The 23,465-nt window shown below is 42.9% G+C and overlaps 1 protein-coding gene across 3 annotated transcripts in view; it reads left to right on the top strand.

Annotated features, from left to right (window-relative positions):
- The window catches only part of LOC311262823 (FERM, ARHGEF and pleckstrin domain-containing protein 1), a 65,573-nt gene that overhangs the window by 28,728 nt on the left and 13,380 nt on the right, over positions 1-23,465 (top strand). For all 3 annotated transcript variants that reach the window (XM_084362561.1, XM_084362559.1, XM_084362560.1), the window contains exons 3-13: positions 9,823-9,927; positions 10,008-10,050; positions 10,949-11,027; positions 12,148-12,245; positions 13,882-13,996; positions 15,602-15,749; positions 16,048-16,143; positions 16,223-16,386; positions 16,517-16,585; positions 16,675-16,750; positions 18,386-18,593. In XM_084362561.1, the coding sequence (XP_084218687.1) occupies positions 9,823-9,927; positions 10,008-10,050; positions 10,949-11,027; positions 12,148-12,245; positions 13,882-13,996; positions 15,602-15,749; positions 16,048-16,143; positions 16,223-16,386; positions 16,517-16,585; positions 16,675-16,750; positions 18,386-18,593 (1,201 nt within the window). The remainder of the gene's footprint in view (positions 1-9,822; positions 9,928-10,007; positions 10,051-10,948; positions 11,028-12,147; positions 12,246-13,881; positions 13,997-15,601; positions 15,750-16,047; positions 16,144-16,222; positions 16,387-16,516; positions 16,586-16,674; positions 16,751-18,385; positions 18,594-23,465) is intronic.

Raw genomic sequence — 23,465 nt, 5'->3', positions numbered from 1 at the left:
TGTAGATCAGTGTGTCTGCTCCAATATTAGCAAGCTGCTGTTTATACAGGCAGTGTGGCACATTTACTTATATTTAATTACTATACCTTGGATATTAATTTTTCTACTGGAATGTGTCCCATCTGTTTTGTATCTGATTGGTGTGTGGGGGTTTGAGGTGTGGGAAACTATACCTCGCCTGACACTGATCTGTCTGAGCCAATACCCCGGCCGCTGCTTCGGCAGCTGCTCGGCTGCTTCTTCAACAAACTCTGACATGAATTTGAGGTGGTTGTCTTACAGTCCCTGCAGTGTCCACACTTAAATGAAGAAACTGTATATCGAAACAGTTGCCCAGGCAATTAGAGAGGCGTACACCGCTGCTTACTGTCCCACAACTGATCTAAAATTTAGATCCTCGGAGGAAGTGTCACGCTCAGTGGAGACGTAAATGATCCTGGTGCGCACTGGCTTGGTTTACTGGGAGGAGGCGAATGGAACTGGAAGGTAGCGCTGCTCGGTTTGGTGGACTGTGACAGATTGTGAATTGGATGTGACTTTTCGGGGTTGCAGTTTTTCCAGCTTGTTATGCAGGGGACTGATGAGGACTTGATTCCATTATGGAAGCATTTCTGTTTTTCCTCATATTTTTGGTTTTGTGGCCTGCGTCAGTCGCTCTGAGATTAATTTAGATTGCTGTTCTCTCATCCAAACCCCATGATGCATTTGTTTGCACTGTTTTTTTTTTTTTATCTTTTAGCAAACACAACTCATGGGGTAAAGTGTCAGACGCAACCACGAAACCTCAGCCTGCAATACTGCCATAGCTGTATTATCCACTAGAAGATCCCTTAGATTCAGCTCTCTGGTGTATCCTGTAATAAGACCGTCTGTCCCGAGGATCAGGCCAGCCTGGCTGGAGCCCACTGACCGTTTAATCAATCCAAATCATTAAGAATTACCTTTGTGACATGTTTTGTATTCAGATTATATATGAAAGGCTTGCCTCTGTCTTGGCCTGACCTTGTGGGAGTTGTCTCTCACAGTTACACTTAATTAATCTCTTAATTAACCTATTGATTGCTTTCACAGTTACAGTGCTCTACAGTATTCACAGCTACATGAGGGAGCCGGCGGTCTCTTAATTCTGCAGGTGGTTCCCTTTACACAAAGATGACAGAGAGAGAAAGCTGTTAATTTTCCTTCGGCTCATTTGCAAAATATTCCGTAATTATATATATTGAATTGCTGCGCGCACGTCAAGTAATATTGAAGCAATTGATCTATGAAAATATATTCTGAAAATTTCTTTTTGTCCTTGGTTATTACATATATTTTTTGTTTTGCTTGGAGATGTGCACTGATCTAATAAGGTCGTAAGTCGTACTGATACGAATACAGTACAGTTCATACCCATCATGTTAGTGGAAGCATTCAGTTGTGTAAAATGCCATGACCACTCCTCCTCGTCCAAATGATTTTTTACATGAATAGATTTCGAAAGTGTTTAAGTAAATCAACTATGTCAAATATACAATGCTTGACTTCCCCACACCTCACAGACTGTATGGGTCATTGGCTTGCACAGTAGTCACAAGACACGTGGTGTCAGGTTGGGTGAATTAACTCAAACATGTCAATGCTTCATCTTTTACTGCTTGAAACTCAAAGAAAACATGCACAGTTCTCATTGTCCATGACTGATCTATGATAGAAGTCTGTCTGATGGAGAAGAATTTAGTCCCATATTGGAGTTTGTTGCTTGTGATTATCAAACCAGGATAATTTTGTGGCACCAACCAAATTGCCTCAGTACTATCAAGTATCATGCCATTCGATACCAAATTTCAACACCTAAGGAGTTTGTCTCATCACCGTCAGTGAGCCAGTAAGCACGCAGCATGCTTGTGGTGCCAAGATCTAATAGTGCTGGTGATTGGCTATCTCTGGGCATGCAGGAAAAACACTAGGTGACCCCCAGAGAAGACTCACCATGTGTATGTGTGATGTTATCTCTGTGAAAACAGATTTCATAAATTGATATTTAAAAGAGTATCGCTCAGGAACTGGTATTGAAGTCAAGGGATTGGTATCGGTACTGACAGCCCAGCCTGTAGTAATAGGAAGTAATTTTGAGGAGCTTTCTACAGTGTTGTTCAAACAACCGTACAGTTTTCAGACCCCTGTACAGGAGAGATGAACGTGTTTTGCATACTGATTAAAAACTAAAATATCCTGCCATCATTTATAACTTAACTAACTTGTTATATGGAAGTGTAGTGATTCATTTTAGTGGTGAAAATTGCATTTTTGCAATTGTTAAATTCTTTTTTCACGCCATTTCATTTTTTTGTTACATTTCCTATGGTGATATGGTAATAGCAGTTTAAAATGTATTATTCAGTTATTCAGTCTGCTTTCATCGAGCTAAACTAAATGTGGAGTTTGTGCCTAATGTGAAGTGACGCATCCTCCCCCCGAGTGACAGTAATCCCTGGCTCTGGGAAGGGGTGGTAGTGGTGAAAAACCAGCATGGGTTCAGAATTTGAAGCGCTCTGAAAGGGATTCAGGCAGATGAAGGAAAAAGAGGCCAAATTATTTGGTAATTCCAGCTGCCTTAAAGCCCTCTGTTGCTCTCTGCTTATTTTAATGATACTCCAAGTTAGACTCAGACGTGATAGAATTTGTGTCGTGTTGCATCAGTGGATGTTAAATACAACTGCGTGACTTGTTATTTGCAAGAATAGCAGAGTGTGTTGGCATGTTTGTTTGAATCTCTGCAGCTGCTTGTTTAGCGTCAGCGCTAACGATGGCAAACCCACAACAATTAAATCTATCTTCTGATTTATGGCGCTCTGACTAACAGTGGGAGGTCCTCGGACAAATGCACAGAGCCGTGCACTGTTACGTATTGAGCAGCACAACGGTCACAGCAGGACTCTTAATTATTCTTTATGCAAAATCAATATGTTTCTAGCAGCCCAGACAGGCTCAGAGGAAGGCAGGCAGGGAAAGTGGGGAAAGTGTCCCAGAGAGGAGGAGGAGGAGGAGGAGACGGAGGAGGAGGTGGCTACCTTCATCTCAGCTTCAACCCCTTTTGAATCCAGGGGACATTATTTTCATGGTTGTCCTCTCGGGGCCTGGAGGCTGGCCCACTGTGACAGAATGACTCTGACAGCTGTGGCAGCCCAATCATTACTTTTCCCTTCATTTTGTTGTTGATATTTTTCATCTGCAGCTTGAGAAAAAAAAAAAAACACAAACAAAGAAGGGAAAAAACCTTGATACTTAAATAATTTAATTACTCTGTGTTTCCTGTAAAGGTAACACGACTTCGGACAGCTATAATTATATTAAAGCTGTCCTAATTACGAACACGCCGCCACAAACATATGCACGGTCACACATCCGTATGGGCAGCGAGGGTGTGCAGGTGATTTGACAGGATTATCAGTGGGCTTGCCTCCCTCCGCTGTTCTCTCTTTGTCAGCTTCCCGCTGTAGTCGAGTCACCCTGGGAACCTCTGCAGCACGAGACCTGAATCTCAATGAGCTTTAGCTGCCACTGACCTCTCTGTCCTACCCTTCCCTTACTGTGTGCACCATACACCTGCTCATGCACAGCCGCACCACCACGCATGTAAAGATGCCGACATGTGCTGTAGCATATTTAAAATAGCTGGATTTTTTTTTTTTTTACTTTAATGCGACAGAACCCGTGGGAGTATGGGACAGGCAGTCAGTGCGGTCTTCACATATGTTTTCAATAAGAGCACCGGGAGGATTCACTGTGGGAACGTATCTGCCTGCTACTGTAAGCAGTTTTGTAATCTCAGCCCAGCCCTTAGCAGTGTTATCAGACGAGCCACGGCTCACTTAAAAGTATCCAAAATCATTCCCCTGGGGTTTTCCACTGCCGCTGCTTCACATGTACTGTACAAAGTTGCAGCCAGAGAAACTGCAGCATCTGAAGTCAGTTTCAAGTCTCCGAAAGTTGTCATCTTATCAGATGAGCAGTGGAGACAGTCGGATGCAAAAATGACCTTTTCCCACTTCTGGATTTTTCTTATTCCCTCCTTTAAATCACACAGTCTCTTTCATCTTTGACCTCGATCAGCTTCCTGTGATGTTGCTTAATGTCACAGCAGAAAAAAACCTCCCGCTGTGAGATGACTGCTCCATTATCTTTCAAGGTGTAGCTGAACCACTGGGCTGGCCTGGCTGGTACGAAAGTATCGATACACTTTAGTATCGTGATACTGTATCGATTCTTAAAAACCAAAGAATCCTGCAAGAACCCTTTTTTTTATTTTTATTTTATCATAGATTTTGGATATTGTTACATCGCTCTTTATAGGAGCACCACCACAAAATTAAGGAGCACCACTTAAATTGATCCCAGAATATTTTGGGGCTTTTTTGTGATTTTTAAAATTTATTTATTTATTGTTATGGCAGCCATGGCAAAACATTACCAGCAGAAACACTTCCCCTGGTATTTAACATGATGATTAATGATGAAAGCAAATCACAGGGGGCATACTTGCAAGTCGCACAGGTGCTCCTAGCTATAATATCTAGTTGCATTGTCTCTAATTGGTCCTGTCTGGAGTCCTGATTACCGATGATTGTTTTTCAAACATGTCATTGTATTAATATTTTACAAACGAACGAATAGTCATACCTTCATTATTGTCTATATCAAGGTATTTGATCAAAATGATGGTGATACTTGATTTTGTTGCTTAGTCCTGACATTTATGAAGTGCTTTTGAGCAGAACGTCGAGATATATATTGTGTATTGCCATATACCCTAAAAATACTGTGATATTATCTCAAGGCCGTATCTTTTGCATACGGTGGTGTGCTCTTTATACAATCACAGTTTTCCTATAATTTGAATCTCTGTATCGTGGTTTGTACCATATTGCTTACAAGTCGCCCAATGAGCAAGACGAGACAAAATGGAATAAAACATTTGAAGTCCCTTCTTGGTATCCTGTCAAGCAATGGCTGACCACTTGGCTTGAAAAACATTACTGCACTGCAGCCACCACAACTCCCATATTAAACCAGCCATGATTCCCTTTGTTCTTTCTGTCTGTCCAGAGCCTAAAGGCTTTGGCAGTCTGTTCACCACCCATGCCACCCACCCGCCACACTCCCCCAGGAGAAGTTTGGTGAGCACTGCCCGGCCTGGCTTATTACAAGTGAAGTGGGCCATACCAAAACCTCCTGGAGGGGAACTGTCGGGGGAACACAAGGCTACTTTGCGCCTGACCTTTGTTTTTTTTTTGCTGACAGGAGCTTACTAACAAGAGGTGGGGGTTAGGGAGGGGGTGTGGGTATTTGGTCTACCCTGAAGTGGAAACCCAAACGGACATGTGTGCAGACATCGCTGTCATCTTTATTTAGCCTTCCTCTGTCAGTCGGAGCATGTGGAGGTCAGTGTAGCGATGCGGGCATGCTAGCACTCATACACATGTAAACAGTAGTAGCATCCTATGAGCCTATGTTCCAACCTAATGAACCCAGACAGACCCTCCCCGCAAGTCTGACCAGGGACTGAGCCTGCTGAATCAGGATGCATCGGCGCACTCAGGAATTGGCTGCTCCCATGTAAACGAGCTCCAGTGCTTTTATAGATAGAGGTCATAAAATTGCAGATCGTCGACATATTCTTGGCAATGTGGATGGTGAAAGAAACGTCAGCTGCTGAGCGTGATGTTTCTTTTAGTCTGTAACCTCTCTGCCTGCATGACAATATTTGAGAAGGGTGAGAAATCAGGTGTCAGCTGCATGTCAGGGTGAAGAAGTCACAGCTTCTTCTTTGTGTTACTGTGCATGCAACTGTGTAATTCACCATTTGCTGAAAAGTAACATTAGCTTTTCCAGTATCTGCATTAGTGCACAGTTGTCGTGGTGAAAGTTTGAACATGTTTATATCAATTGTAGTTGTTAATTTGGAGACTAGTAGAGAAGAATAAATGAAAAAGATGAAATTCACCGCAGCTTCTTCTATAATAAGTAAAAATGTTTGATTTAATAATGGAATTAATAAACTGTTGCTTCAGTTAGCTAAATCAGGAAATTGGCTCAAACCTGGTGCCTACATTACCCACAATGCAACTTATCAGATGACATGAGGCTTCCTCTGGAGCCACAAAAGGCTTTATACAACTTTTTTTTTCACATATGCAGTCGTACTCCCCAAGACCTGTAAACACACTTCAATGTGTAAAATTAGTGGAGTTACCCTTTAAATGTTAAATGTGTAGTCTACAAAAAGAAATCATGACGCTTTTAGTTTGTAACTTTGCACTTGTTAGCACGCTGACATTAGCATTTATCTCAAAGCACTGCCTCACACATCTGCTCGTCTGGCTGTAAAGCCTGAGTATTGTGTTTGAGGTTTGGCAGTTACATTTGGCAGCCATTACAAGCTATCAATAAAGTGTGCTATTGTGTGATCTCTGCCGTGTTAAGAGTGCACTGAAGGCGCCCTGACCAGACATTGTGGCTGCATTGATTACTGCCAAGATGCTGTTACATAAACAGACAGTAGGTGTTTATCACTGGAGACTTTTTGACCTGTGACAGTAGGAATGCAAAGGTATAAATAATCAAATTAATGATGGCTGAATTTCCATTTAGCTGCTTCAGTTTCAGGGTCCTGGTGTTGTGCATGTTGGCTCACTGTCGCACTGTCATGGCTCCTGGGACAGAACAGAACCATAATTTATGTTATGAGTCACACCAGTGCTTTCCCTGCGATGACAAGTCAAAATGGCCGATGCAGAAAAAGGCAGATGAATAAAAAAAAAAAAGATCGCTATACACACCACTATCCTCATACTTTTGGTTTTGGCTTGGCCATTTAGTTCAAGTTTAAGGTGAAGCTTAGACAAGCTATTTCAAATAGTTGTGTGTCTTCAACTTGGGAAATTCCTTCTCCTTTTTGAACCAAGTCCATAAAGTAACAGGCTTCCCAGTTTGAATTGGAACCACTTGACCGGTTTGCACCGAGCCCTGACATCAGTGCTTTGGGATGAACTACAGTGCTGACTGTGAGCCAGGTCTTATCACACAACACTAATGCTCTTGTGGCTGAATTGGAGCAAATCCCTGCTGCCTGATTCCAAAATATTGTGGAAAATCTTCCTAGAGGAGTAGAGGCTGTTAGATAAAGCCCATAGTTTTGGAAAGAGATGTTAAACAATGTTTGAGTGTCCACCAAGTGTAAACCCAACGTGACGTCACCTACAGTATTGAATTGAAGACCACCGTTCTGCAGCCTCGGGTATAACTATTTTGATAATTAATTAATCATTTCAGTAATATTTCATGCAATATCTTCTAAGTATTTGCTGGTTCCAGCCTTTTAAATGTGAGTTTGCTGCTTTTTCTTTGTATTAATAATAGTTAATGAAGAGTCTTTGGCTTTTGAGCTGTTGGTTGGACAAAAAAGAAGCAATTTGAAGATGGATGTTGGGCTCTGGAACGTTGTGATCATTATAGACTGAACAATTGATTAGTTAATCATGACAAATAATTGGTAGAATATTCAGTAATGAGAATACTCATTAGTTGCAGCGCTTATTTGGACAAGATGATGGCGATGGGGAAGACATCCTGATTGGATCTGACTGAGAATCTGAGAACACACTGTGATAACGACTTGTCAGTCACACGTTAGCCACACCCTAAACGCATACCATGCTTTGTCGTCTACTTTTCTCTAAAAAGAACCGTGATTTACAGAATTGAGGCTTAAACAAATGTGTCCAAGATGTGTGATGATATTGTTGTTAAGTGTTGTTTGACCTTGAAATATGAAGTAATGTCCCTTCGGGTTGTCTTTACAGTCGCTGATCAATTACTAATTTTCAGACCCGGAAGCTCCGTTAATATTTTATACAGTCAGTGGCGTCCATATACTTTTTTGGGGGCATTCAAGTGGGTGTTGTGCCTAAGATGAGCGCCCCCTGGTGACACTATACTGTTAAACATGCTGTGATGGAAGGGACACATGCCAGTGTTACCACTTTTTCCATGTAGTGTAACATATTTTGCTCTTGAATCACACCAGATGACCAGAGTTCAGTTTCGTAAGACGTTGCATTCATTCCAGATTTCATCATTATACTGTAGCAGTTAGACCTCAGAGTGAAGACTGTGTCACATACTGTCCTCTGAGTGCGTGCGTCACGACGGCAGTCAATCTGTGCGACTTGTGCTTCATTAAGGACAGTGCTGTTATTGTGCCGGCTGCAGCAGTGTCAAATGGCAGCACCATAACTCCGGCCTGCAACAGCTGCATTTAATCAAGCGCTGCCTGGCTCTAATCAGCCTCTGCCTTACCCATCTCTGCTTGGCTCGTGGTCATTTTACACTGACAGCAGATTTATAAGTCTGGATATGAGAGTGCTCCAGTGAGACTGAAACACTCCCCAGCCTCCACTGTGTTCGGCTCGATTTTCTCTGCTTTTTCTTGCTCCTGCAGCCTCCGCAGAGCACATTTGTTGTAATCGGTGCAGAAAAAAAGGAGACACAGAAATTCATTCAGGGGTTGCTTCGGCTGCAGCAGTCTATTAGGAAGCAGTGTGTGTGTGTGTGTGTGTGGAGGGCTGTGTTTTGGCTGATGGCCTCTTCCCCCTCCAGCCTCCTTGTGGCTTCCCTCATCAGCGCCTTCACCATATGGAAACAGCTGGTCCTCGGTGGTAGGATGCCCTCTGCACTGCGTGAGGCAGCCTGGAGAGAGATGGTGGTGCTACACACAGGAAGGACAGATAGACACAGGGAGGAGCTGTGAGCGAGGGTGGGGGGCTTGTTTGGGGAAGATTATGGATTCAGTTGTGAAAGTGTAAACCCTCTCACTAAGCTGGTGGAGCTTAAGTTTTTATTCTCTAAGCATTAATGGGAACACAGGCAGTGTCATTCTCTGCCTTTGAAACACAACATAGATTTACAGGCCGGCAAACAACTTTATTGTTGGATGAAAGGAGGATGTCAACACAGTTCAGGGAATTCTTGTAGTAACTCACTGTCCTTTCCTGCAAAAATAGAGGAGAAACTGCTTCCTTCAGGCGCAGCCCTGGATCATTATCCAGCCCAGCGGCAACTGCTTCTATAAACAATCTCATTCTGTGGCTCATTCTGGTGCAAACCAGTCACGAGGAAGCAGCCAAGCAGAAAGACAAGCTCTGTGTCTCTGTAGGGTGTCCATAACCGAACAAGTGTTTCCGTGGAAATCCCTGACATTTATTTGACCTTGCATGGGAACGTTCCTCCCGCTCCAAAGATATGGAGACTTTTTTGAGGTTCGTGTGCCGTCACATTGAAGAAAATGTGGGCGGTTAAGTTGGTCTTCTAAAGTCTTTATGTGTACCGTGTGAGGGGTGAGTGAGGACAGAGATGGTCAGGGAGACTCTTTATCCCGTCCTGATACTGTATCAGCCTCAAAGGCTGCTGGTCCGTCGTCAGTGACAGCAGTGACACTGAAAACACAGATCAAAGACGGCGTCCAGCCCCCTGTAGCTGCAGTAGCTTTTTGTGGCCAGCTGAGCTTTTGAATGCCAGGCTCGTGGATGGAGGGAGAATAGCAGAGGAGCTGTCGTCCAGTTAGGTGACATTAACTTCCACAGGGTTTGACAGCTCTACAAAGCACTGGGCCTTTTGTTTGTCACTGTTCCTCTGTCTCAAAGTCTTATCATTAGGGTCTCCTGAAGTTTGGGTGTCCCTCGACTGCGAAATGTCACTTGGATTGAATTGCCGAGAACAAAACCCAGACAAGTGTTATTTTAACCCGAAAGCTTTTGTTGTTTTTTTCCCTCCTGTTCACAGCAAAAAGCCTCAGGCAAGGTGCTGTTCGACCTGGTGTGCTCCCACATGAACCTCATCGAAGGGGACTACTTTGGCTTGGAGTTTCAGAACCATCAAAAGATGATGGTGAGTGAAAAAAGGTGCTTCTTCTTACATAGCTCTTAAAACTGGCTACTTACTGATGTTTTTTTGTCATTTTTCCACAGGTTTGGTTAGACCATATCAAGCCCATTATCAAGCAGCTCAGACGTAAGTTGTTTTGTTTTTTTTGAATGGTTTTCTTTCAAGGCATCTTTTTCTTTGAATGTGTCACTGTTTTGTCTGGAAAATGTAACCACTGTGTGAATCTCACTCACAAGGAGAAAATAGGTTTTCTATCCGGTAGGCGATCTACACTCACCGAGCTCAAACTAATGCAGTCTTATAACAACCGTCTGCAGTAAATCCTCCTTTCATGAAGGCTAAATGTTCAGTAGGGATGCACGATTCAGCTGATACTGCTAACCACCAATTACCTGCCTCTCATGGCCGATAAGATAACTGATCATTGCACATGTTTGTATTTTAAAAGTTCATAACCTGTAGTTTAGTCACACCTGGGTGTATTAAGGCCAGTACGCAGCGAGCAAAGATGGGTGATTTGATATTCTAAAGCTCTAATGAGATTTTTTGTGTTGAAATTCATAGATTTTTTTTCCCCTTCATTTTGATATAAGCCAGATAATATTTCCCAATATCTGGCAATAATTTTCCTGAGTTTCCCTCAGGACGTGACTGGAAAGAATTAGTAGAATTAGTGGCCATGAAGCTGAACTTCACCAGCATGTCGCACAATAAATACACCACTGATAAAATATGTGGAACTGCAGAGGTGGTTGTATCCATTACAATAATAAAGATAGTCACAAAAATGGTCTCAAATCTGTTTCCTCATTAAGATCTGGATACACCAAAGCATCACATTTAAAAATCCAATAAGTGTCTGTCTGAAGTAATTTATCGAGATGATCGCCACCTCTAATAGGCTGCTCCACAAACTCAATGCCCTCCGCTTTCAAAAGGCTGCCGTTGCCATTATGACAATTATGAAAATGGCGTGCCATAGGGTGATCCATCGTGTGTTGTTACAAACTCATCGATCCCACAGGGCCGAAGCACACAATCCTGAGGTTTGCTGTGAAGTTCTTTCCTCCGGACCACGCCCAGCTGCTGGAGGAGCTAACAAGGTGAGCTCCTCTTTCCACGTAATTAAACTCCTTCTATCTCTGCACCACGCACATCCTCCAGCTGACACTGAAATAGATATGTCTATATGGTTTCTCAGTATACATGTAAATGACTTCAGCTGTGGCCGTAAGCGATTATAGAAGCATAAGTGAAACATGTGCTCCAGTTCCCAAAAGATTTATTCCCTCCTCAGCTGTGCAATTCACATGTCATGGCTGCCATGTTTCTGATTTAGCCCTCAGGAGATTAGCACGGCGCTAATGATTTTCTGGTTTCTCTGTCCTCATTGTGGAGCAGGCTCATGGCTTGCATGTTTCCACTGTCAGAGTGCAGAAACAGTATGTGGTCAGAAAGTAATGTTCCTCCGACACGCCTGTGTACGTACTGTTCAGCTGAGAACTCACATATATCTTTTTTTTTTTTAAAATTAGATGCTTTTTTTTTTCAGCACTTGCCAATCTTTATATTCACATACACCGCAACCACGCAGTGCAACAGGAATAATTGGAATGAATACATTATTTTTAATATGTTAATTTTCCAGCACACAAAATCTGTCTCTATTATATTACACATTAAATACTTGGTCCTAAAGGAGACATATTATGCTCATTTACAGGTTCATAGTTTTATTTTGTTTTGCAGCACTGTATTCCCAAAATGTCTGAAACTCTCAGCTTTAGCTCCTGTCTCTTCTTGTCTCCTCTGATTGGTCAGCTCACACATGTCTGACCCAGCACCATGAACAACAACAGAGCAGCTTCGCTAAGTTAATTATTATGTGCCAAACTATTTCAATTCAATTCTAATCCAATATTTAAAAAAACATGTTTAAATTTGATATATACTGATTGGACTATTACCTAATTCTTATTGTTTAAACAAAATTGTATCTTCTATTAAGACTACAATGATTCCTCCTCTGGCTTGCAGAACTGTAACATAAGAGAGTCAGTAAATCTTATATATCCTTTGAAAGTCTTGTGTGACATTAAAAGAGCCGGGATGCATTGAATTCGATCAGACATTTTGTTGCTTCAGATTTTGTGATCTCACTGCTGCGCCAGAAACGACACCTACTCTGATGAATTTGTGAAAACTGTTTGCGTTTGCTTCCAGGTACCTGTTTGCCCTCCAGATCAAACAGGATGTTTCCGTCGGACGTCTGACCTGCAACGACAGCAGCGCCGCGCTGATGGTCTCCCACATTATCCAGTGTAAGTTCCTCATGGCTGCTTCCTCATTTAGCTCAAGACACCAAAGAGTTGACTGATCAGATTACTGTCTTTGAAGACACGTTATGCTTTTTTCACACAGAGCTTATCTTCAAACATTGTTATATAGCACACTGCACAGCATTGCAAATTGATTATCCGCGTGTTGCTATGGATACCTTTCAGTCGGAACATAATCTTGCAGGACTGCGTCAGAACAGCCACACAAACATCAAGGTGCCATGCCAGGAAACACTGAGCATATACATAACGTGACATTTTTGTGCCACAGCCTGCTACACAAGTGATGAAAGACCACATGCAGGATGATGGAGATCAGTTATATCAGTCAGTGTGTTTTTTACCAGAAGAATACTACACAAAGAAATATCTTTGGAAGAAAGGTGGTCGTCCCTCTGGTGGAGTTCACAGAACTGCAGAATCTGTGCCAACAAGCACATTAGCTATTTTGAAAGCCTAATAAGACACTTATGGGGCATTTCCATTTGCACTCTTGGCCTCGCTGCATTAAAGAGACTCTGAAGAACTTCTGTGTTGTGCTGAAAGCTGGTTGTTAGTGTAGAAAAGGAGTCCGCCAACATAAACTAACATTGCTCTCTGTTAGCGCAGCGGAGACGAGCTGCTCGAGAACATTAATAAAGTCACATCCTTTGGACTGTCACTGTAAATCCAACCTGAGTCCTTCACAAAGAAATCAACAGCCCAGGAACATTAAACAACTTCAACAAATCGTCCACAGGCTTGTATAGCCAACCGAGAGAGACAGGGAAGGTCTCATAGGGCCAATAAAATTGTGATTAATACATGCAATTTGCTACAAATTGTTACACAGAGCCCCTTTAAACCATGACGCATTGATTTGCATTTTTATTACCAGTTGAAACACGCAGAGTTGTGCACATTTGTGCCCAAGATGGACCCTTTCGGGAGTTGATTACAAGCACGTCCGCCAAACGGGATGTGATGGCTTCAAATGGGCTTCATTATAAATCAGGGACCATTTGAAGCTTCCTTTTTTTTTTAGATACATTTCATCATTCGTCATGTTTTTTTAAGCAGCAGCCTGAAAATCAATGTTAAGTCACTGGCTGCTAACAATAGTTGGCTACTAACAACAGTTGCACAGTGCAGCAGTAAACAGTATTAAAGAGGGCACTGCTTTTAAACGTCATAGATTCAAGACAAGCTCATCATCAGTAAATCAGTATATCTGCACTTTCACATGCAAAACCCAGTCAAGTCAAGCCAGCACATGGAAGTGAGCTTTTAAAGGAGATATATTATGATCATTTTCAGGTTCATAATTGTGTTTACTACGAGAATATGTTTACATACTTGATGATGATGATGTAGAAAGTCACAGAATTAAAGGCGACACTGCCCACGAGGCATTTCAGGAGCAGGGTTTTCTGTGGGAGATGGGAGCTTCTGTTGGTGTGGACTTCAACCTTTTTAACTTTGAAGACCTTTACATCCACAAGAACCTACATTTTATAAAACACTGAAAGGAAAGAAAAAGCATAATAGGTCTCCTTTATTGTTGTTTTCTCCTTTAAATGTGTCACTTATCTTTATTTTGTAGCAAGTATTTCTACAATAACAACCTTTTTCTTTATAGCTGAGATTGGGGACTTTGAGGAGAGCCAGTGCCGGTCACACCTCCTCAACAACAACTACATCCCAGATCAGATGCCCCTGATTGACAAGATCATGGAGTTTCACTCAAAGAATATGTGAGTTTCTGGAACACAATCTTAAAACAAGGCCTTTCTTTGATGCGGTTATTTCTTCTAAGGTCTGTGTTAAGTTCGATAAAGCTGTGGCTGAACAACACTTGAACAGGAAAAGTTGTTTCAGAGCTCGCCATGTCCCAGGGGGAAGTTTTATTACACAGGTGACACATTCAGGAAATCAACCATTGAATGAATGGGTTCTTTCACAAGAGTGCTGTGTTGAGTTCTTCATCATGTACCGACTTAGAGAAGCTAGTCTTTGTAAGATGTTTTACAACTTCTGGACTGCAGTGCAAAATATTTAATCTGCTGCTCTAGCAACAAAAGGCTGTACTAAAATCTTCCTGCGGCCCATCGAATGACTCACACAGCAGCTGGCCGCTGGGTTAGTAGGTTAAAAACCCACATTCTCATGAAGGAGTTTGTCTGAAGTGAAGCTGGTTAAGCTCGGCTATTTTTTCCCCAGTACTTCTCTGTGCATCAGCCTCTGGTTTAAGACTGGTATGCAGCTGGGAGTATATTACTGGACACTTGCCAGATCTCCTCCTGCCTTCCTCCCTCAAAATGTCCTCATCAGTGAACAAATTTGAATATGAGCTCTGCCAACCCTTGTCTCACCTCCATGTTGCGGCGGGCCGTGCCAGAGATGGACACACAGTGGGCGTCTGCCACATGAAAGGAGCTCCGTTAGATTTGACTGCTCTTTTTTCCTTAGTTGATAACTGCAGTTCTTCTGGCAGCGTGCCACACCGAGTTAAATCTCTTATTAAGTACCACACACAGGAAACAGGAAGGCTTATCCACTGATAAGAATTAGGAAAGTTAGTTAACATTTTGCAACCCCACCCCAACCTTCCACCGTGGCTCCAAAAAGTCAGATAAACATTAGAAACCTGGATCCACTTGGACTCGGTCTTTCACCTCAATTAGTGAGACACACAGCCTGACGATAAGACGGGATTTAATGCATTTGTCCAAAAAAGGCAGTGTGCACTTCTTAAGTCAGAGTGTTAACACCTGGAGGTAGGATTAGAGTTTTTAATGTTGCCGCGTCCTAATTCACCCTCCCATACAAGTGTTATTTAATGCCAACACACAGATTTACAGATAAGGTCGCTGTCATTTGGTTTTTCTTAATGTCAACAAATCTCGTGAAAAGACCAAAACCAATAATGAGCCAGTGTATCACGCAGCACTTCCTGACTTCTCTGCCCTTTCTGTGGCTCTCAGCCCAAAGCCCAGTTATTACTAGATGTAAATCTTTAAAATCCCATCGTAAAAATGTTCTTTCTTTTTGTATAAAGGCCTTGTGATTTGCTAAAACAGCTGGACACGGTACTTTATCGCAAATGTGAGTCATGATTAAAAAGTGCATTTATAAAGGACTATTTTCAGCTGTGGATTAATACACATTTGGCCCTCAAGGGAGTTTTTACAGCAGAGTCGCTTGTTTGTGTTTTTTTTTTTTATAATGTTTAATTAAAGTAGATGACACAATTTGATGAATTATTTCAGGCTTTGGGGATTATAATGAATATAAATGAAAATTTGAAATACCGCCATCCTCATTCTTTATCTTGGTACTGTTGTGTTTTGCGTCACCAGAGGTCAAACACCAGCAGAATCGGACTATCAGTTGCTAGAAGTGGCGCGCAGGTTGGAGATGTACGGGATTCGCCTCCACCCTGCCAAGGATCGTGAGGGCACGAGGCTAAGCCTGGCTGTGGCGCACACCGGCGTCCTGGTGTTTCAGGTTTGTGGGTCAACGCTTGCTGTGTGTAATGATGCTTGATGTAAGACGTTGTTGGCATGATACAGATGTGATTAGGAAAACTTTGTGGGTGTGCATTTGTGCTTTAGTAAGATCAGTTTGAGGATTTAAAAAAAATGTTTTATGAGCAAAAAATAGTTCCTCGACAACTCACACTAAAACAATCTAGAGGGATAAAAAGCCCTACAGCTGAGAAGGGGAATGTGTAAGTTTTGATTTGGGGGTAAACTGTCCCTTTAAGATTGAGCTATAAAGGTTAATTCTTCTTTCATCACTGCAGGGACACACAAAGATTAACGCCTTCAACTGGTCTAAAGTGCGTAAGCTGAGCTTCAAGAGGAAGCGCTTCCTCATCAAGCTGAGGCCAGACCTAAATGTGAGTCCCTAAATCACACTGAAAGATATAAAACCCATCAGTGTTCGGTGCTTGAGGAGTGTTTTTATGTGTCCCCCAGAGTTCATATCAGGACACTCTGGAGTTTCTGATGGGCAGCAGAGACTGCTGTAAAGTCTTCTGGAAGATCTGTGTCGAGTATCACGCCTTCTTCCGCCTCTTTGAGGAACCTAAGCCCAAACCCAAACCTGTGCTCTTCACACGAGGCTCCTCCTTCAGATTCAGGTCAGAGAGAGTTTGTATCGTGAAGCCGCTCTCCGTCTATCAGGGCTGCAGCGTCTCCCCATCGCTTAGCAGTCCAGTCCGGCTCTCCCAGAATAGCTCATTATCATCTCTCCTGTACTTGTCTCTGCAGCGGTCGCACACAGAAGCAGGTGATTGATTACGTGAGGGAGTCCGAGTTTAAAAAGATCCCGTTTGAAAGGTAAAGGCTGCAGACACGTTTGACACATTTGGTCTAGGTGAGGGTGCTGGGAGTGTATAACACTGACCTTCAACATCCTGTCTGCCCAGGAAACACAGCCGGGTCCAACACAACAGCCGCCTGTCACCGTTGCCTTCTCCACGCCACCATGAAGTGCCAACAGAAGTGAGTGTCGCCGTTTTACAGATGGCATTTAGCTGCACTTCTCATCATGGTCATTATATTGTGCTCCCGTTAAGCCTCAGTGGTAACAAGTCAAGTTTTCTTACAGTTACTTAACATTGAATGTTTCTCACCAAAGACCATTGAGTTTTTCTAAAATTTTAAAACCTGCATTGTTCAATACTTTTTTGTCATTTCTTGTGGTGGTCTTTTTTTTATTGCATCCTCATCCTGCACATAATATTTTGTTATTCAGTAGGAATTCTGATTCCAAAGTAGTTGGGATGTTGTGGTTCGTCTCACTTTGCATAAATATACCCCCATTATTTGCATAATTTTTACCAAACACTGAACATTCAGTAAATGCTGAATCCAAAATTTGGCACCTGGCCCAGCTACTTTTGGAGGTCTTATATTAAATTGATGCCAGGATGCATCAAATTTGAACGAAAACTACAGTTTCAGGAACTGTTTCTGAATCACAGGGTCCCAAATTTAAAGGGATCAGGGTTGTATATAAATTTTTACTTTGGCCTGTTAGGTTTCGAGTGTGTAGCAGAGGACAGTACTCAAACTAGGAGACCCAGATCTTGATGGTGTCCGCAGCAGGACAGTGCCTAAACCTACCAGGACCTAAAAAACTAACGCACCTCCTTAAACCTTACTAAGAGATGTTTTCATCTCTGGTCGCTGCACCTGTGTTCCAAGTTGCACCTTCAGTCCTTGGACCCTGGTATCTGCCTTATTCCTAGCCCCCATGGTACCTTGAACAAATTATGGGCACGACTTCCGGCGCATCCTGTCACTTGACAGGAAGCAGCATTTTCCGTGGTAACAGGACGCTTATTATCATTCTTACAGCAATTGGTGTGACCTATTATTCATCCATGAAGATAGCTTTGTGACTTATTATGAACACTATTGTTATTGCTAAGCCTACTTAGCTAACACTTCTAAATCGTTACTCACACTAGGTCTGCCAAGCACCAATAATTGTTTTCCCCAGTGAACTCCCCCGGAAACTTGTAGATACCTTCTTGCATCCACTGAAACGTTACAACCACAAACTGGTGGTTCCTGTCCACATGGGCGTTTTAGGACACAAAGGCCAAACTTTGTCCTTTATTACTAAAATAACTCAGTGAAATGTGTTTCTGAAGACATTTTAGTCGAGAAATAAAAAATGCATTTGCACAATTGTTAGTTTATAGTTTTTCGGGAGGTTCCAGAGGCAGCAAGTCACACTGGACGCCCCTGAATTGCATAAAGTAGCCTTGACATCGAGACGCCCTGACATTTGAAATGCAAAGCAGTGCTACCAGAATCCATTGCACCACCGCTCACATAGACAATGAATGGGAAGCATGGGAATGACCAATGCTGTGGACACTTACCATGACAGCTGGCACAGTATTGTGACACCCCTGCGCACATATGCATGTTCCTGTGCAACAAGCCCATTCATCAAAACAGTGCGACTTGACCCCACAGGTGGTCCAAAACTCCACAGGCTACCGTCAAGTCAGACAGAATTAATTAAGAACACCAGCATGTAGATATTAATTATAATCAAATTAAACAAAGTCATGAATAAAATGAACTCCTCAATAATTATCTGCCTCTTTCTCTTTCTGTCAGATTGGTGCTCCCGGAATAGACTCTCCTCCCCGACGCCATTGGAAAGAATCGGCGTTGGTGAGTGCAGAAGACCCCTCGTGCTCGAGGATAACAAGGGCGAGCCCGTCTCATCAGAGAAACGGCCACGATGACAGAAAGGGCTCCGTGTCCAGGATGGAGGACAGACGAGGCTCAACAAGACAGACCCATCCAGAACATCTGAGTACAGGTCCAGCATCTCTGTCTCCCAGAGGCAGCTGCTCTTCTGTCCCCTACGTTGACTGCAGCGCTTTAGATAGCGAATTTACTCTGGGCAGGGACCACGCTAGAATATTGAATCACGGTTTTAGGGAGCAGCTCTGTCTTGGGTCTGGCTCTACTAAAGACGGGCCTCTGCAGGCCCAGCAGGAGCACTTTCTTGGTAGGATGCGGTACAGGGAGTCCTCTTCCTCTTCTAGGCAACTGCTCAACATGAGCCATGAGTTGGACGATTCTTCCAGGCAGTCGTACCACAAGGTCGACCAGAGTCCTCTCTATAGCAGTATGGCAGAACCAAGTTCCTTTAATAGGGAGAGGCACTGCAGCAGCCCTCTCACAGTCCAACATGTGAGTTCAAGGAGTGTCGTACCCAGTCCTGCCATGGACACGTATCATCAATCAGGCTCTGTCAATTACTCAGAGCAGAACGGCTTCAGCCCTTCCCCACTTCACTTCGATGAAGGCAGATACTCGCCCATCCCGAGTCGCTCTCTTCACTTACAAAAACCCGCTAAAGCACCTCACCACTCCGACACAGACCCAAACCAGGGAGCATCCTCCCCAGGGCACGAATCACGTCCCGTCCTGTCTCGAGCCGAACGTATGGCCGCTCTGGAGCGCCGCATGGTTGCCAATGGCCTCTCAGCGCCGGGCAGGTCCAGGGCCAGTCAAGGGCAGAAGCGCTTAGGGAAGGCCGGTGTCAGACATGTGGGAGCAGTTCAGATGAATGACTGCACCAATACGAGTGGTTCAGAGTCTAGTGAGTCTGAGGTGGAGACTAGCAGGGGCAACTGCAGCAGCCCCATGTTTGGTAATTCAGTGGAAGCCAACTCCACTTCCCCCATCCCCAGGAACAAGTTTTCCTTTGGCAGCCTCCAGCTGGATGAGGAGGCGGATGAGGACGGGTGCCATGCCTTCAGTGATGAGGATGGCGGACAGATTTTCAGCTGTTAGAGAGGTTCTCCACAGGACAATTTGAAGGGTTTGGTTTGGGTCCAGTCAGTGGAAGAAAAGCACTGTTCAGTGGGCGAAAGATTAATTTCTTTCTGTGCCCGGCATCAGCTATTCCTTTTGCAAGTTTTCACGAATGAGGGAATCTGTTCAGAGTTGTCTTGTTTGTGACACGGAGAGAGTTTTATCTTTCAGCCTCCCACTTCTTTGATCGTATCAGCATGTCCCTGCAGAAACACACAAGTGCCATGTTAGGATTTAACTCTAACTCTAATTAATAAAAACTACAGAGACTGCAGAGGATTAGGGGCTCTGTTTGTGAGGAGGATCAGAAGAGAATTTATTGTTCCAGTTGCACTTTTTCTCACATTCTTTGCATTCATCGGATGTTGAAGTCTTTAACAGTGTGAGTCGTTGAACGCTTGTCTCAGGTGCCTTATGATCTCCTATAGGGAAGCACACGAATCGTTATGATAGGTAGACTTTTCTGTTCTCCATTAGGTTAATTGGGTAAAATTCTGTACATTTTCTGCATTAAACACTTTGAAGTCATTATATGTTTATTGTGGAGTCATAAAAGACCCGTGGGTGTACAACTGTGGCAGTAATTGTAGAATTTGCAGGCGTTTACTGGGAGTGATCCTGCCGTCTTGTTTGGTTTGTTGACGCTCTCGATGCTGCATCTGGCTTGTGATTGTTGTGAGAGTAGTAAGTTCTGTCTGAAGCATTCACTGTGGAAACTAATTAATATGCTGCAGATACAAATTTGAACATCTGATTGGTTTTCAGTATTGTTTATATTTACAGTTACTTCTGCTCTTGAAACAGACACTTCTGTTTACCTGTCATGTTTTATTCACAAAGGCAGCGAGGAAAACAACAACAGGAGTAAATATGACCGCACAATATGTTTGCGGATGTTTTCTAACAGCGATAGGAAGCCGCAGCGGTGGTTTGGTCAGGCTGCGGCGAAGGTAAATGTCTGATGCGGTGTTAGTATAGCCGCTCCGCAACTGTTCATGGCTCTTATGCTCACCCTTGACGTTCCCACCTCTTGACTCACAGTCTTTGGCAGTAATTTGGTATAAACCTACGTCCTCCAACAGCTTTTGTGTCCACAAAATTCACGATTTTCCAAAGATAAGAAAAGAAAAGTTCTCAATCTTAAGAAAATTGCACTGCACTTTTATTTCTGGTCACTTTTTCACTTTTCTTTTGCACTTCTGCCATAATGTTTATTTGTTTTGTTTCTTTATATCGCATGTCTGTTCTTTCTTTTATTTCCTTTTCTTTGTTCAATGTAAGCACGTGTCTGTCAGCATGAAACTGTCACATCTTTTCTGTGTTTTCTCCCCCAGCATGTAAACCTGTCCTGTCACTCGCTACAGTCTGTACGGTGGAGAGATTAACCAGTATCTGGGTTCCCTCCTCAGCAGCGATCCAGCTAACGGTTAATTATTCCAGAGCAGATACAACATCAGGTTAAGGATGACAGGAGTTTGGGAATATGCAGGAAAATAGCAGCAGGGTTTAGTAACTGTGTGTGTACTCTGTGTGTGAAAGGCAGTTTAAGGGCAGCACCTCAAAGCTCCGAGTCTCCTGGCTCATCCATCAGTGTCGACTGCTGTAGCGGTGCTCCCAGACATTTTAAGCATTGATGTCAAGCAGCTTATCCACAGAGAGATTTTAGTTTGATTTTATGTGGGGCGGATTGATATCTACTCGTGATTAGCCTTTTAAATTACTGATCTGTTTTGGAGAAGGAAAAAAAAGAAATTGAGCTTAAAAAATGCTTAACCAAGACTTAAAATAAGACAAATAACCAGATAAATGTTAAATTAAAGTAGAATTGTTAGTTATAATGACAAGCAAAGTATGAGTAAGTAAAACGTTTCCCAATTGTGAGAAAGCATGTTATTAAGAGCGATGTTAAAGAAGAAAACACCTTGAGTAAATGTGCTGCCTCCTGATTATTAGCATTGTCAGTGCAAAAATGAAAAACATGCACTATTATCGTGAAATCTAAGAGAAGACATGGTTCTCTGTTGGAGCCACTGGATCACTGCGGTGTGAGGGAACCCTCTCTAGTGCACAAAGCTCTGCCACAGAAGTGGAATGACTCTCTGCCCTATAAAGACATGTAGAGCAGATAGTAAACACCAGTCTGTACTTTTGATCATCTAACTCCAAACCATCTAACACGTTGGCTTGGCTCAAAGTCTGAGGTCTGTGGTCGAGACTTGTGTGTGTTTTTCAACCACTGGTGTCCTTCAGGGTGTGTTTCCGAGGCAGGACTGAGGCGTGGTGCACATTAGGGATGAGCGAGTACACCGTTATTTGAGCCGTAGCTGCACTTGGAATGGGCGGGGCTTGAAGCAGATGTGGGTGGTGCTTAAACCACAAGTGGGTGTGGCTAACCAGAAATTGTTACTTTAAGTCTGAAACTGATATGTTGATCAGAGGCTATTTTCTTTATTATTCATTAGAAAACTATGTATAGATCATCCTCAGAATTGAGCTTCCGATCAATGTTTTGATCAGAAGAGTTAGATAACTATTGACGGATCAAGTTTTTTAGAAACTTGTAAGAATTCCCAACTTTCAAATAATAATGCTTTGCGATGGCGGCCGACCCGATCAACAATCTAAAAGCATCGGTATTTGACAAGTTGCGAATGAGACTCAAAAATCAACTTTCTTATAAATTGGACCTTTAAGTGATCGACCCAACGAGGATTTTCTTTTATCACAAGCACAGATATCGACACGTTTTGCTCGGATGATACTCATAAAAAGTACAATATCTCTACCAAGAGCTGAATCCTTGCTCATCCCTACTGCACGTCACGCTGTTCTGCCCTGACTGATCTCTGCATGTACTGTAATGTACAGGAAGCGTTCTCAGTCACTTTACTGTAATTTCATAATCTAGCTTAACTGGAGAATGTGATGTTAGAGCAGATTTTCAAGACTAGGAAATCATGCAGCGAGATTAAGGACTGAATTTTAAAACAGCGTTTTAATATAGCGAGTTTCTCTCCAGCTCGCTGTGTCACTATTACAAGTTAACTGATGTAAAAACTGATTTGTATTCATGGGCTGAATAATGCATATGTTTCCTCATTACCAAGTGACTTTTTCAGTGCAGCAATAACAAAATCATGAAAGTGTCACGATGCTGTTTATACAAAACCTTAACATTCATAAAGATCTGTTTCGTGTTGAATATAAGGTCAGGACTAGGAGACTGCATGAATTCACACTTCTTCTTTTACGGCACTTTCCTTTTCTGTCTCTCGCTCACACTGTCCCTCTAGACGCTCACCTGGCTTTCACCTTTTGATGCTGCTTTTCTTAAGATTTATATTCACTTAACGATGTATATATGTATTTTTAGAGTCAATAAAGATGACCTCTATGAAGTGAGATTTTCTGAATCTTCTTTTTGAGACCCCAGAAGCTGTTGTCTGGTGCTTGTTGTAGATATGAGACACTTCCCCCTCCATCTTCCCTGTAGTTCTGTGGTGTTGGTTGGTGAGTGTCTGTTGTTTCTTTCCGCTCTCGGTAGTGATCTTGTAGACGCACACTATGGTTTCCACTCCTTCCCTCTGTAGAGTTGTGTCGAGCTAGTTGCAACCACTGGTTTGTGTGCGTGCGATCGCTGTTGTGTTTGTGCCGACACATCAGAGGACAGCAGAGAGAGGTGGGCAAGTTGCAGCTAAAACATAGTAAGTAATCACAGTGAGATGACACTAAGTAAGCGATTCCTCTTGATCGTCCTGCAGTATGCGTCTTAGCTTGTGTATTGATTGACTGCCAGAGCCGTCTGGACTGTAGAGTGAGTCATGACTGATATTTCACTTTCTGCAGGCGGATAGACTTCTTTTGATGT

Source organism: Pagrus pagrus (assembly GCF_965226575.1).
Source record: "Pagrus pagrus genome assembly, chromosome: 9".
Taxonomy (NCBI): Eukaryota; Metazoa; Chordata; class Actinopteri; order Spariformes; family Sparidae; genus Pagrus; species Pagrus pagrus.
The sequence above is the reverse complement of the archived record's forward strand: the minus strand, read 5'-3'. Positions and strand labels throughout refer to the sequence as shown.